Consider the following 15,020-nt stretch of genomic DNA (forward strand, 5'->3'; position numbering starts at 1 on the left):
AAGCAGGCAGGAGAACAGGAAGAGAGGGCTGCGGATTGTGTTTGCTGAGGAGGAGGAGGAGCTGTTTGGCTGGTGGAAGGCAGCAGAGGCAGGGAAGGTTTCCTGCCCACCCTGCAGCTCCCTGCTTCAAAAGATGCTCAGATCCCTCTTTGCAAAGGTCCCCAGATCCAGTCCTGATGTGGGACCTCATCAGCTCCAGCCCCAGAACGGGACAGGAGCAAGACCAGTGCTGCAGGGGCTGGACCCATGGTCTTTTAAAGCTCCTGAGTAACAGAGACACAGGCCACGGGCACACAAAAGCTGAAGAGAGATTATCTAGCTGCCATTTCAACACACTGGTAAATCAAAGTCGATGGAAGCCATATGCTCTGTTGGGAAGCATCCATCTCGTTGCCAGGGAAACATCCTTCCCATTTAAAATGGCAGGCAAAAGCTTGCAAAAAACCTGCTTTTAACTCCCTTTTCCCAGGCACGATCCAAGTCCAACAGCAGCTACCTCAGCATCATGCCATACTGCTACCACTGCTGTCACTGCTGAACTCAGGAGCGTGAGAAGGGGATGGTGCCTCTCCCATGGGGTTCTGAGGGAACCAGACCAGCCTGACAGCAGCAAGACCCTGCTTCCCACTTCCAGCTCCCTCTCAAGCCAGTTTCCATGGTTTATTCTGTAGGAAAAACAAGAGATCACCTGCATAGGTCACATGAAGCAACTCCTCTCAGGGATGCTGCAGCTGCATGGTACAGGCACTGCCTGAGCAGGCACAGATGCGCCCAGCTGTGGGGCAGGGCACTTCTACAGCAAGGGACTAACAGGAGGACCACGGCCTGGGTTACTGCTCAATTCCAGTCTCTTGCAAAGCAGCAGGTACCACCCGACTGCTTACAAACAGGGAGCAAAACTCTGACCTTGGAAATGAGAGGAGCTGCAGGCAGGGCTCCAGGCTGGCAGAACCAATGAGCCCATCGCTGAGCTCAGCAGCTGGCCACGGGTCTCCTCCTCTGCATCCACACCTTCTTGCTGCTCCCGCTAAGCCAAACGTACCATCACTGCACAAACATGGCCCGGCTGCTCTGAGGGGTCTCTGCCAGCTGATGGAGAAGGGGATAGGGTGGATGGAAAGGGGCACCCCCAGAGCACAACCCCTAATCCAGCACTGTGGACGTCACGGCAGCAAGCACGCTCCAGCCTATTAATGCTAATGAATCTGCATGTGATTTTGCTTTAGACAGAAGATACAGACCAGCAACATAGAAAACTGGGCATCCTCTTACAAAGATGTCACTGCTCTGTGTTCATTTCCAACCTCAGCCTCTCATGAGGTTTATTTTGCCCCTTTTTTAACTCTTCTCATTTATTGTAAATCCCACAAGCCAACAAAGCCAACTGTTAAAGTATGGAAACAGAGTATTTTCTATTCTGATAAGTAGCTGTGCTACTTTATAATGGACATCAGACACAGAGTTTAATAATTCAAAGCTTAGGAAGGCCTGACGGGACAAGGATACATGCTGAAGTCACCTCTGTATGGGAAATGATTACTGCTGAAGGGAGAGGCCAGGGTTACAGCAGAGCGAGCAGGGATGCTGGATTACTCCACAGGCATCCTGTGTCACCAACAGCTCCCAAATGGGAAAATGGGGATAATAATGCATGGGCACAGCCGAGGCTAAACCCACACACAGCTCAAGACATGCCCGTGGCCCTCAGCCACCATAAATCCTTCTAGAGTAGAATGAATCCTAGCACAAACACCGCAAAGCACACCATGGACCAGAGCCAACAGCAGCATCCTACATGACAGCACCAAGCCACTTAGGAGCAAAGTCCTCCAGCACTCAACACCAGGACATGCCCAACACCACAGCCAACATGTTAATCCTCCCCTAGAGGCCATCTCAAGGCAGTTGCAACAGTCCTAGCCCCCTTTCCTGGCTGTCAACTTGGCTCCTAACCCAGGCGGCAGCCGCCGGTGCGGAGCAGATGCCGCAGCACGAATTCTCCATCAGGGCATCCTGCTCCTGCCAGCGCTGGGAAGGAGTCACCTTCACTTGGTGGCACCGTAGCAAGATCTCCCTGGTGACTCGTCCGCGGACTCCGAGATGTGCTCGGGCTGTCTGGGAATTATGTCACCAGGAATTATTCACCACTGTGAATATCAAATGGCTCTTTTATGATCCGCGCTCTCCCTCCTCCCCCCCTCTTGGCTCGGAGCCTCGCGAGTGGTCCACGCCATGCGTGGAGGACACCGGCAGTGATCAAAAGCGATGAATGGATAATGGCCAGGTAGTGTTTTGAGTTACAGCATCATCAGCCTGCTGCTAAACCAAAAGCAGCTCTGTCCTGGTTGTGTAACCCAGCCTCACAGGACGTTCCCAGTAATTACAGGGCCTTTCCCTGCAGTCCCATGGGACCAATACGCTGCATTCAAGAAAGGATGCTCAGAGCCTGGCTTCCTCTCTTTAGCACATTTTCGAAGTCTTCCCTAGAAACAGCAAAGAGCAAGAGGAAGCAGGAGGGAGAGGAGAAAAAAGGTTTAATTAATCTTCATTTAATTTCTGCTGCTCTGTTAGCAGATCTAAAATAAGCAATGCAGCCCATCAGGTCTGTGCTACCTCCCTGGGCTGCTCTACCAGCCTGTTTCACACATGGGTGCTCATCCCACCGGCCCTCTGCAGCTGGCAGGGAATGCCACTGCGGGGTCAGGCTTGGCTCCAGCCACTGTTCCCGACTTGCATCCCATGGGGATGTGGCTGCAGGGTAGATGGGCCTCCCCGGCCACAGATGGGGGCTGGTAAGCCATTAGCTTAATGAATTTCCCTGGGGTTTTTAATAGCCATCTGCTCTCATGTGGAGAAGGGCCAAGAGAACAAGGTTAGGTAGGACTGGGACTCATCTTGGAGGTTCAGCCCCTTTCTCTACAGGGAGCTGAGGTTTGGGCTCTGTGCCACACAGACACCTATGGCAGGCTTATGGAGTTCAGTGGAGTTGCTCCCCACATGCCCAAGTTATTGCACATGAACGGGTCAACCCCAGGCAATGTGCCTTGTCCTGCCAGCAGGTCTCCCAGATTTGGCAAAGTACAGGGTACAGACCCAACATTAGGATGCATTTCCCTTACTTTACCACAAAGAATCCCAAACTGGTTTAGGTTGAAGGGACCTTAAAGCTCCTCCAGCTCCAACCCCTGCCACGGGCAGGGACACCTCCCACTGGAACAGCTTGCTCCAAGCCCCTGTGTCCAACCTGGCCTTGAGCACTGCCAGGGATGGGGCAGCCACAGCTTTTTTGTTCCCCATCTCCCAGTAGAAACAGTGGGACAGACACATCTTTAGAGTCCCATTCGCTTGTCTTATCCAGGCACTTCCATCACCTTTCCCTATACTCACACCCTCAAACCATTCCCCCCATACCAAGTCAGTTTACTCCATCACCAACTCAAACCCAAGTTTCAGGCTGACATGGGGTTATTTATCCCAGACTTAGTGGGAGATCTTATGATCCACAGACTGACCCTCAGCAGCTCACTCTGTGCCACTTAACATGACTCAAGATGCTCCCACCACCCACAAACAAGCATCCAGGGGAGCGCAGGCTCAAGGCTTAGAGGGGCAGCACAGAAAAGGTTCCAAATTCTATCTGATTTCTATTGCAGGGAAGCAAAACATCAGCAGCAACAAAAGGTCAATGCAGAATTCTTCCTACCCCTCATTAGCTGGAATGACAAAGAGAGAAGCTGCTAATTAAGAACAGCTTTAAAAACATCAGATGATAAAGGGGAAAACATGGAAAAGCAGGAAAATGGAATGCAAAATTCCGTGACTCATGTCATGCCTGACAAATGACAAAGAGCTCTGGAATTTCTCCTTTCTCCAGGTCTTTTCCCTTCTTTATACGAATAGCCAGAACTAAGAAAAAGACAACCACAGTGATGTGCATCCAGGAGCCACAAGGACCGAACCACGAGGTTACGCTAACAAAGTTTCTTTAGTGCTGATACGGATTAAATGCATCGGTCCCTCAGGCTATGGAGACAGAGCCTTCATGAAGTGCCAGCAATTTAGTTCAAGACATAATGATATGAGGACTTGTCCCTCTGGCTCACAGTGATGCTTAATTGGGTGTGAAGTCGGCTTTTGGACCAACATTGCCATTAGCACGCTGGCTTCTCTTCAGCTCCCCTGAGAGCTGTTAGGTGAGGGGCTCTCCTCGCACCCCCAAAATCACATGCAGTGAGGCAGCTTCCTGCGAGGCCACCAAGCAAGAATGGGATGGCTCTCTAAAGGGCTATCCCAGGAGAAACGACCCTGAAATTACTCCAAAGCTGGCACCTCCTGCACTGGCAGGGTCTCAGAGGAGCCTGACTCATTTGTCCATGACACCTCCAGACACTATCTGATACCTACAGAGAATTACAGCCACTCAGAACTATCTCATCTCTCTTAAAGAAGAAACATCCCAAACACCCAACAGCATCAATAAACCAACCTCAGGGGAGAAAAGGAGGTAGAAATCATGCTTTCCCCTTAGTCATGAGCCTCTATAGATCAAGAACTGCTCCTGGACATGGGCATGCAGTACGCTGTGTCCCTATGAGCTGTTCTAGCAGCAGTGCAACCCCGAGATGGCCAAACACCCCATGCAAGCTCCTACCCATGCTCCAAACGGCCATGGTCCTTCAGCCAGAGAGATGGGATCAGCAGCACGGATCTTCCAAACGATGGAACCAGTTTGAGGGTTGGTTTTGCTGCTCATTCAAGCCTGAAGCCTTTATATAGAGTCAGGGCAGGATCCAAAAGCGGAAGAGACACCCACTCCCAGGGAGTGTAACACACACACACTGAAATAAATAGCTCCCTGCCTCAGGAGATGACTCAGGAATCTCACTAGTCCTTAAAGCACAAATCACTGCTAATAAGCCCCAGGAAACCTGGAGGACAGCCCAAGGAGAGGTTAACTGGACAAGACACGGCATTCCCAGCCTTGCCAGGCACAGAGGAAGGATGCACAACCACAGAATTAGACCAGTGTCCAACACTGAAGCAATGGCTACAGCACCCTTGGTGCAGTCTACCCGCTTCAAGAGCAATGAGCAGTCCGTGTTATTGGGGAGAGGTTCTGGTTTTCACTGCTCCTTCTGGAAGCACTCGGGCTTAACCACCATATGGCTTGAAGCAGCAGGAGGCAACAAAACCTTCACTCCCTGTTTGTTCATCTGTAATATTCAGGTATTTATTTAACTCCTTTGCTCTCCTCTTGAGTAAAAGGTGAAGAACTTACTATGTCCTTCAGATCAGGTAAAAAAAAACCCAAGTAAGCATAAACTCAATTAATGGCCACTTTGCGAATGACTTGCAGACTTCCACTGCTGTCATTTCACTGCCACATATAGCACTCACACAAGAAAACTGCTAAGACCAATTCACAGCCCTCTACATGCTGCTGTTGTAATGAACAGCAAGATCCCAGCAAACTGCCCCCATATGGATGATCCACATCCCAGGGAAGATGTGCCTTCATCCTCCCAGCCCAATGTTCACCCCGCAGTTTTGGTGTCCTCAACATAAAAAGGACATGGAACTGTTGGAACAAGTCCAGAGGAGGCCATGAGGATGATCAGGGGCTGGAGCACTTCCCGTATGGAGACAGGCTGAGAAAGTTGGGGCTGTTCAGCCTGGAGAAGAGGAGGCTGCATGGAGACCTCAGAGCAGCCTTCCAGTATCTGAAGGGGGCCTACAAGGATGCTGGGGAGGGACTCTTCATCAGGGACTGTAGTGACAGAACAAGGGGTAACGGGTTCAAACTGAAACAGGGGAAGTTTAGATTGGATATAAGGAGGAAGTTCTTTACTGTGAGGGTGCTGAGGCGCTGGAATGGGTTGCCCAGCGAAGTTGTGAATGCTCCATCCTTGGCGGTGTTCAAGGCCAGGCTGGATGAGGCCTTGGGTGACATGGTTTAGTGTGGCGTGTCCCTGCCCATGGCAGGAGGGTTGGAACCGGATGATCTTAAGGTCCTTTCCAACCCTAACTATTCTATGATTCTAAGTCCCCAGAATAAGATACGCTGGGCCCATGTCTCTGACAGCCTGCTCCAGCTAAAACCAACCCCATTTTCTTGTGCAAATCCAAGAAGCACAAAAGAAACGAACCCATCAATTCAAAGGCAAGGAAAAAGCTGGGAAAATACTGCTAAGAAAGAAAAGTGGAGCAAAGATAACATTTACCAGCAGTCCCCTGGCAACTACTTTACACCTTTCATCCATCTCCTCTGTTCAATACAGTCTTGCAGCAGGACTGGCTCTTCCTGGCTTGATGTACAGAACAAGCTTGTAGACTTCTACTTCCATCAAGGGTGCTTGCACACTGCTGTAATATTAACAGCGAATTGCTTTCCCCTTGGTATTCATCTCAACTGTTACTTGACCAAGGTTTTTCCTGTTTCATTTGTACCGCACATTAGTTTTTCCCACTGCATCAAACCGAAGTCGCACCGAACACACACAGCAGGTACCCTGTGTGTATGGAATGGCACTCACACAAGAGATGGCATTCACACAAGAGATAGAGGAGCACATGAATCACACCTTTGAGTCAGGATTTCTGCTGGGTTTTTTGTTCCAGGCATCATAACTTCATAGAGGATGACAGTACACGTGTGGAAGCTGCATCGGGACTGCCTGCCCTGCTGCGCTCAGATGTGTTTTGCTTTGACACTGTCACCTCCTCCTGCTGGCAGAGCTCTAAACCAGCAAGCAGGACTTCCAAACACATCAGGGATTGTTTACAAATGAGGCATCAGGGAATCCCTGGGAAAGACCCTTTTAAAGGCAAAATCTCTGCCTCTTTCAATCGTCCTGAAGAGACCAACTGCCAGCCACAATGGGCTGCCAGGATGCTCAAATGGAGAGCGGCCACCTCCTAACCCAAGCAGAGGCAATCATTCCCTTTCACCTTGCTTGTCCTCTTGTTTCTTTGCTCCGTTCCACCCTCCCAGGGGAGACATCAAAACCAGGAGGAACTCTGAATGAAGACTGACCACAGGAACTTCCCTCTGAGAGCCTAAACACCACTGTTGCTGCTTAGGAGCTATAATCAGTACTAATGAGGCTTGATTACCTTCTGATTTCCCCTGGGTCTTGGGCTGCAGGCCTGCAAGAGTTGATTAGGGTTTGCTGTAAAGGTTTCTCTCAAAACTGTTCCTCAGACATGGCTGACTCAATGTGGATCTCGGATCCTGGTCATCCCATTCCAGTGTGGATCAGCCCCATCTATCCTGACCTGGCAGTGTAATTCAGGCTCTGAACATCCCAGGCTGTGGCAGGAGATGCCTCAACTCACTACAGTTTTCAGTTGGAAATTGTCCCAGGCTCTGATTTTGTGTTGTCTGGATTCATCCCACCCAGCTTTAACCCAAGGGAACTTGGATTCTCTTGGTCGTCAACAGAAATGGGCACCTCCAGAAGGCAGACCTGCACCAAAGCTCCTATAGGACTTGTGTGAGGAACCCAGCAGGTATTTGAGCATCACCACCTTCAAGCTGGAAGCTCACTCCACCTGCAGTGCCTGACATTGTACATCCTGAAGCAAACCAAGTGACTGCTCAACCACAGGGTTCCCAGAGCTGCACCCAGCAGTCCCAGTGAGTACTGGTTTGAAGGAACCACTCTCCACCTTTCTCAGGTCTCTACATAGCAGAAAAAAGGGACCAGAGCATTTCCTCCCAACCACAATGTAAAGAGGAATTTGTCCCTCAAGAACTACGAAACCAACTAAGCATTAGGGCTACCTTAAAAGGGATTATGCAGGGCTAAGAGTTTGCTGCTTAAATCCCAGAAGCCAAATACCAAACTTAAGGGCTTTTTATCGTAGTAAGCCCCACTGATACCCAACAGACAGGCAAACCCTGTGCCCTGCACACCCTGCCCCACCAAATAAATCCCAGTGTGTCACCCTGCTAATGTCCGCTCCCTCTGCTGCAATGAAAAAACAACATCTCTGATTTTTTGCTTGAAAAGATGCAATTTTCCCTTTAGGAGAGGATTCGGGGGCTTGCTTTAGGTGTTATTCCCTCTTATAATAAACAGAGCCACAGCAAGACTCATCTGGTTGAGGTGTGTTGCAGCACAAAAAGGAGGTCAACTTGGTTTTCATTTCCTTAATGTCAGCGTGGGGTGAATGTGGCGACTGGAACGTGACACATTAAAGCGACTGAAATGAGGTTGCTCCCACCAAGCTCTGACTAAGCAGCTGGAGAGGAGCTCGTGAGGCATCCCACCAGGAAGGTGTTCCTGGTCCCCAGGGCAGACACAGCATGGGATACCTCTATCAGCCCTTTCATCCTATACACTCAACCAGGAGGTCCCCACATGTCACTGCTGCATGGACTGAGTTGGGTGGCATCATTCCTGCCAGCAGCACCCCTGTCTGTGGGCAAGGGCTTGCCACGAACCACCACCCCTCAGTGCTGAGGGATAGATAAATGACACTGACAAACTAAATTTACCCCTAATGAGAAAATGCCATAAAACAAGTATAAAAAATACAAGTGGAAAACAAAACAAAACACAAGAGCTGCCTAAAAACCCAACCGAAGCAGCAGAAAAAAGGCTGGAGGTTCCCAGAGTCGCTCAATCTGATGCAAAAGATTATCCAGGAACGGATCTAGATGAGATAACCATGGTTTTAATCAGCCCCTGACAAGTGGAAGGACTCACTAGAGAGGCATTGAGAAACCCTGGACCTTCAGGGATGCAATTGCATCAACTTTCCATCCTCCTCCTGCCATGGCCACACCAGGATGAGGGCAGTGCAGAGAGGAGATGCCCTGGAGAGAAAGGTGGCTTCTGGCTGGGTTAAAAGGGAGGAACAAATGGGATGGGGATGGCACAAGGAAAATTTTAACAGAATTAGACACAGAGGAAATGTCCTTCCTTATTATAATTTCATTCCATGCACTTGCTTAATTAACTGGATGTATGGTGCACCGAATGCAGATGAAAAATGCACCCAAACTATTTTTAACGCAGTTAGAAAGACGCATTAGGGTTGTAAATTCCAAGTAGGAAACGCAGGAATCATGCTGGTCCACAGTGCACAGCTTTGAAAGTGCCTCCATGTAGGCTGTTTTCTTGCTACTGCCCCAAATCCATTCACCCCCAGCTTCAGTCCAGGGACCAAACCCGAGCAGCTCACTCAGAGGACAAGCAAATGTGCCTCCAGAGGCACTGGGCTCTGGGGGTGCCCAGTGCAAGTATCTTGGGCTGGCACAGAACACAGTGTGCCATCTTCGGCTCCAGGAATAAGATGGTAGTAGGGACAAAAATCACTTCCCAGTATCCCAGCGCTTCAAACTCAGCACCACTGAGCACAGGACGGGTTACAATAACCAAGGTGAAAGGACTAGAAAGAAGAGAGGTAACTTAGAGGATTGAAAGAAATCAAATTGGAAGCATTTCAGAAGCAAAAGGCCTCCCTGTGCAGAGAACTACCTCGAGATCCAAGTGCTGCTGCATCCCTCAGAAAAGCCTGGCCTGCTATTTAGATAGGGCTCAACTTTCCAAGTTTCAGCTCAACCTTGAGCAGAATGAGGCCACGTGCGGCATTGCTCAGCCTCTATCAAGCAAAAGGTAGAAAAACAGGGAAGAAAGGCGCAGAGAGACATAATGGGCAAGAATGAGAGATAGGGAAGGCTCAGACCTCCGGGAGCCAGACTCAAACATGAGACGGACCAGGCTCTGTTGCCCATGGGGCTGTACAAAATACATATATATAATGTGCATGCACACAGAGCTCCCACGAGCAGGTCACCCAGTTGTGTCAGTGTAGGAAGAGCTATTCAGTATGAACATGAATCACAACACAGAGGTAGAAAACACTGCTGCTCACAGAGCTTTCACAGCGGCAGCGTCTGAGATGAGTCCATGGTAATGGGTGTGGAGGGGAGGGAGTTCCTCTGAATTTCCCTGGTTTATGCATGAAACGGTGCAAAGGGGAACAAATGACAACAGGAAGAGGTGGGGATCGAAATCAGATGGATTGGATCTAGGATGCAGCACTGGAAACAAACGCAACTTGCACAAACATCTCCAGGCAGCGCATCAATCACCCAGTGCAGAACCAGCCTGGAGATGGGCCTCCGCAGACAGGCATTTGTCAGAGGTACCTATGCAGAGGCACCTCTCATTTATTATCCCATCTCCATGCTGGAAGCATCTCCATGGTTTGTGTCTTGGAACTCAGGTGCAGAAAGGCTGCTTGAGCAGCACAGCAGCTCCGCACCTAGAAATGCAGCCTACGAGCATCTCTACAGGGTAAAATCCAACCTTACAGGCTCACAGAGTCATTCACACTGGAAATAGGTCCTAAATCTTCATGCAAGGAAATTCCTGTGAATAAAAGGAGCAGAGAAATAAGGGTGCTGGTAGATGGGGTCAGGTTGGGGGGGCTGAAACAGCAGCAGGACAGGGTTCCCTCATCCACAGTCTTCCTCAGGACTTGCATTCCTGCAGTATGAAGGCTAAAGGTGCTTTGGCACAAAATGGGGTTTGGGGCAGGAGGAGACAGTGGGAGCCCAGCAGCACAAATAGGACATCGCCCCAGCCATTGGGACATCAGCTCCAGCTCTCCCATACAAACTTTATGACCTTAAGCCAGTATCTTCACCTGCATCTTTGAAGGAGCAGCCACTAAGATTTCATGTGTCCTATCTGTTTGGATTACAGACTTCTGGTTCCCTCCCTGCCCCATTAAGGCACACACAGATCTGGAAGCACCATGTCAGGCTCACCCAGGCACAGGGCAGTAACTGGTCCGTGAGCTTATCTGGTGACTCTCTATGATGTTTACCATATCCTTCAGTTCTTTATTTAAAGTATTAGCAAACCACCAAGGCTAAACCTATGATATGTATAGTTCAGAAGACTGGAGCATCCCCACCAAGGTGATCTAAGGGTCTTCAAAAGAAGAAGCCAAAGATGCTTATATAGCCCTCACAGTCAGGGCTACCCCTGCCACTTGCCTTTCAGCCCCTTCCATCACCGTCATTGCCACCCCAGGTTCCCAAGGCGGGGGTCACCCCTGTATTTAACAGCATACAGTGCACATTGCACACAACATCCCCATCCTCATGCACACGCAGGCAAGCACCCAACTCATGATGTGAGCACTCGGCCCCTCCACGTGAGGCTGGAAGATTTTGTGACACAAACCAACTACAAGCACTGGACTTCATGCTCCTCTTTGTAGCTGCGACTGAGCTCCATAGATGCTCCCTCCTCTCCTATTTCCTTGTATTATATTTACTTACAGCAGCCTTCAGTAACTAAAGGGGCTACAGGAAACCTGGAGAGAGGCTTTGGCAAGGGCCTGTAGGGACAGAGCAAGGGGAATGGCTTTAACCTGACAGAGGGGAGACTGAGATGAGCTCTTAGGCAGAAGCTCTTCCCTGGGAGGGTGCTGAGGCGCTGGCACAGGGTGCCCAGAGAAGCTGTGGCTGCCCCATCGCTGGCAGTGTTCAAGGCCAGGTTGGACACAGGGGCTTGGAGCAAGCTGCTCCAGTGGAAGGGGTCCCTGCCCGTGGCAGGGGTTGGAGCTGGAGGAGCTTTAAGGTCCCTTCCAGCCCAACCATTCCATGATTCTATGACGATACAAAGGACCCCAACTCACTGCAGTGCACAGCAAATCCTCCCCTTCCACCCAGCCAGCATCCCACCTCTCCAACTGGACTCTCCAACACCTCCCCGGAAGACCTCAATGTATAAAATGGCTGAGGATCAGAGAGCACATCCGAGCACCTTATCTGAGAACAGCATAACAGTAAAAGGATGGGGGGAGGAAAAACCCACAAAAGGCCCCAAAAATCCTCTTGCTGGGGCTGACAGAGGCCTTAGCCATGGTGAAAAGCCCACAGACAAAACAAACCCCTTAGCACCAAAGGACGGAGCACCCCAGCCTGAGCCCAGCCCTGCAGAGGAGCCTGGTGGGACTGTGGAAAGTCCCAGAGGGAAGGGAGTTGCAATAACACAGCAATTTATCCTGACCCTCCCTTTGCAATCCTCCGAACAACGGGAAGTCATCTGCTCTCCCTCTGCAGCAATGCCTTCAGAGAGGAGCATCCCTCTGCCAACGAGCGGGCGAGATGTGGCCATTTCTGCCTTCAAAACCCGGGGTGGTGGGAGGGAAATGTGCACCCCGGGATGCTCCTTTGTTTACCGCTCCATCGCTGTGCGGCCAGGAAGCCCCAGACGCTGATCAGCATTTCTTTCTAGACACATCTCCAGTTCAGCCGCTTCCCACAGGGGGATATAAGGAATACCTCCAGACCCCGGGCAGACCCACAGCACCGGCCCCACGGCCAGCCCCACAGCAGCCACAATGGGGCTGGAGGGGGGAGAAAGGGAAGAAGGAGCGATGGAAGGGGGGGGTAGGGAAGGAGAGACAGTGCCTGAGCAGAGCTTTTTGTTCCTCTGCTCGCAGCATTGCTATGGTGATTTCAAGCGAGACGGAGGAACAGTCCCTACCCATCGCTCTTGCTGCACCGACCGCATGAGCAGCCCCTTCCCCCGCAAGCAGGAGCGGGCATGGAGCGGGGGGTGGGGGGGGTGGGGTGGGGAGCAGGGGACCGGTGCATTGCATCCCTCGGGAACATCCACCTCCCGTATCCCCCTCTTCCCGGATTGCCTCCACACCCGGTGCATGCCCGGCACCGACCGAACCTGGACCAGGGATGCAGCGGATGGGCTGCTCCCGGGGCGGGGAGGCGGTCAGCATACCCATCAAGCCCCAGCACCCCCTCCCTGCACCCGCAGCATCTCTCCTCTTCAGCATTCATTTGGGAAAGGGAAAGCAGAGGCAGATGGGAACCGGATCGGGGGTTCCTCCGCCCGGCCGGCTTTAACCCCCCACCCTTTTACTCACACGTATGCGTGGTAAATGAAAGCCCAGCCCCGCGGTCTCTCCAGCACATTGTAGAGGAAATTCTGCAGCTTGCGGTAAAAAGCATTCCTTTTCGGGGGCTTCCCGCTGCCCGACACCCCGGAGCGGGGCTTGCTGAGGATGCTGCCCCGCTTGCTGCTCTCGGAGCCCGCGATGAGCAGCGCTCCGTCCCGGCTGGAGTCCGGAGCGCCGGGGTCCAGCCCTACGAAGCCCACCTTGAGCTTCTTCTCAGCGGCGGGCCCCGGGTAAACGCCTCCGTTGCGGGATTTCTGCACCATGGTGGCGGCCGGGGGGCGGCGGGGGGCTGCGGGGGGGGCTCCGCCCGCGCTCCCCGCCGCTGCTCCGCGCCCGGCGCAGGCGAAGCCGCAGGAGGCGGCTGCAGCCCGGCCCGCCCCGCCCGCAGCCCGCCCCGTTAACCCTTGGCGTTCCCCCGCCCCGGAAAACGCGGGTTGACACCCCCCAGCCAACGGAGAGACAGCGGGATCTGGCCTCGCCCACTAAAAGTCAGGATCTGGCATCGTACCCGCAGAGCAGGTTCTGGCATCCCTCCCCAAAGAGCAGGCTTCAGCATCCTGTTCTCCTAAAAGCAGGCTCCAGCATCTTATCTACCCAAATAGCAGGCTCCGGCACCATATCCCCACCCCAAAAGCAGGCTCCAGCATCATAGTCCCCCTCTAAAAGCAGGCTCCAGCGTCCCCCTCTAAAATCAAGGTCTGACACCTTTTTCCACCTGCTAGCCAGGGTGCCGATGCCTCAACTCCGCATGCCGACTTAGGCATCAGATTTGCTTAACCTCACTACAAATCCCCTTGTGCAACACCATTCCCTTCACGCACACTTCATCAAGGTCCAAGCTGCCCTCTTAAGATTCAGAAGCCCAAACACAGCTTACTTCATGCACCAAAACTCCACCGGGATATGGTCACCAGGCTGCTTGGAGACCAAGCTCTTATCTTAGGAAGTCCATCTCCAGATGTGCTGGCCCAGATCAGCTCTTTAACACACCCTATTGGTTATGGCCTAGCATTACCGTTTCCCCCCATAAACCACAGCTGGCTTCTGCCCCAAGGAATATTTCCCCTTGACAAACCTTCACAAGCCTCACAGGCTGCGGAAGCCTGAGATAAGGTGGAGGTACCTGCCCCACACAGTTACCCTTAATGGAAAAGGGTCATTGTAATGCAATGTGAACATCTGCAACCAAACTACATCTAGTTCAGGTCCACCAGCTCCTACTGCAGTGAGTCTTCTATCCCTTAAACCCAAGTAGTCATGGATGAGCTGTGAACTGCTGCTTCTTCTGTAAGTAAACAAGGCTTTTTGTATGTAAAGAAACTTGCAAGCTCCAATGAGCTCCTTCTTTCACCACAAAGTACCTCCCTACCGTGCTGTTAGGAGGGAAGCAGCAAAATAGTTGCCTAAAGTTTCAGGGCTGCAGAAAGCACACAAAGGGATGTGTTTTAGTTCCCTGTCTTGTGAGGGGCAGCACTTGGAAAACAGATCCTGCTGCTCTGAATTGTTTAATTTAAATATATTTATACGTCTTCTTTTATATACAAGATGTATTTAAATGTAAGAATATATAAGATATATCTTTATATATAAGGTATTTTATAAGATATAAAAGATATAAGAGAATAAGATATAAACCAAAAACCAACTTGGTTCTCTCCTTATGTCTTAGGAGAACTCCAACAGCTAACAGACAAGAGGAGCATTGAGACTAAGCCCCTTGCCAAATCCTACCACGTATGTTAAGGGAAAAGCCAGTGTGGAGCAGACCCACATATTTATGGACAGCGTGTTTCCTGTGACCCATATTCTCCCCAGCACATGGCTGAAAGAGAAGGAAGAGGAAAGGCAAAGGCAAGCAGGAAACTAAAGCTGGGTTAAAGGCTGGAAAACCAGATCTGCAAGTGTGGCAGTGAATAAATTCCTCAATTCAATGAGAGGCCATTCTATTCATTATTTGTGAACACTTGTAAGATCATTTGTGTTCATTAATAAGGCAGCCGATTACAAATGTGCCTGGCACTAATGTACAAAGTTCATTAATACAGATCCAGCAGCAGGAAATATCCCCCTCCATA

General features: G+C 51.1%; 1 protein-coding gene across 4 annotated transcripts in view; it reads right to left on the minus strand.

The window, feature by feature from the left end:
• KCNQ2 (potassium voltage-gated channel subfamily Q member 2) overlaps nt 1-13,208 on the minus strand; it is a gene marked incomplete at both ends in the record, with an annotated part of 62,690 nt that extends 49,482 nt beyond the window's left edge. For all 4 annotated transcript variants that reach the window (XM_080628157.1, XM_080628155.1, XM_080628158.1 and 1 more), the window contains one exon: nt 12,913-13,208. In XM_080628157.1, the coding sequence (XP_080484283.1) occupies nt 12,913-13,208 (296 nt within the window). The remainder of the gene's footprint in view (nt 1-12,912) is intronic.
• Between the last annotated feature and the right edge of the window lie 1,812 nt (nt 13,209-15,020).

Source organism: Psittacula echo (genome assembly GCF_963264785.1).
Source record: "Psittacula echo genome assembly, chromosome: 12".
In the NCBI taxonomy this organism is placed as follows: Eukaryota; Metazoa; Chordata; class Aves; order Psittaciformes; family Psittacidae; genus Psittacula; species Psittacula echo.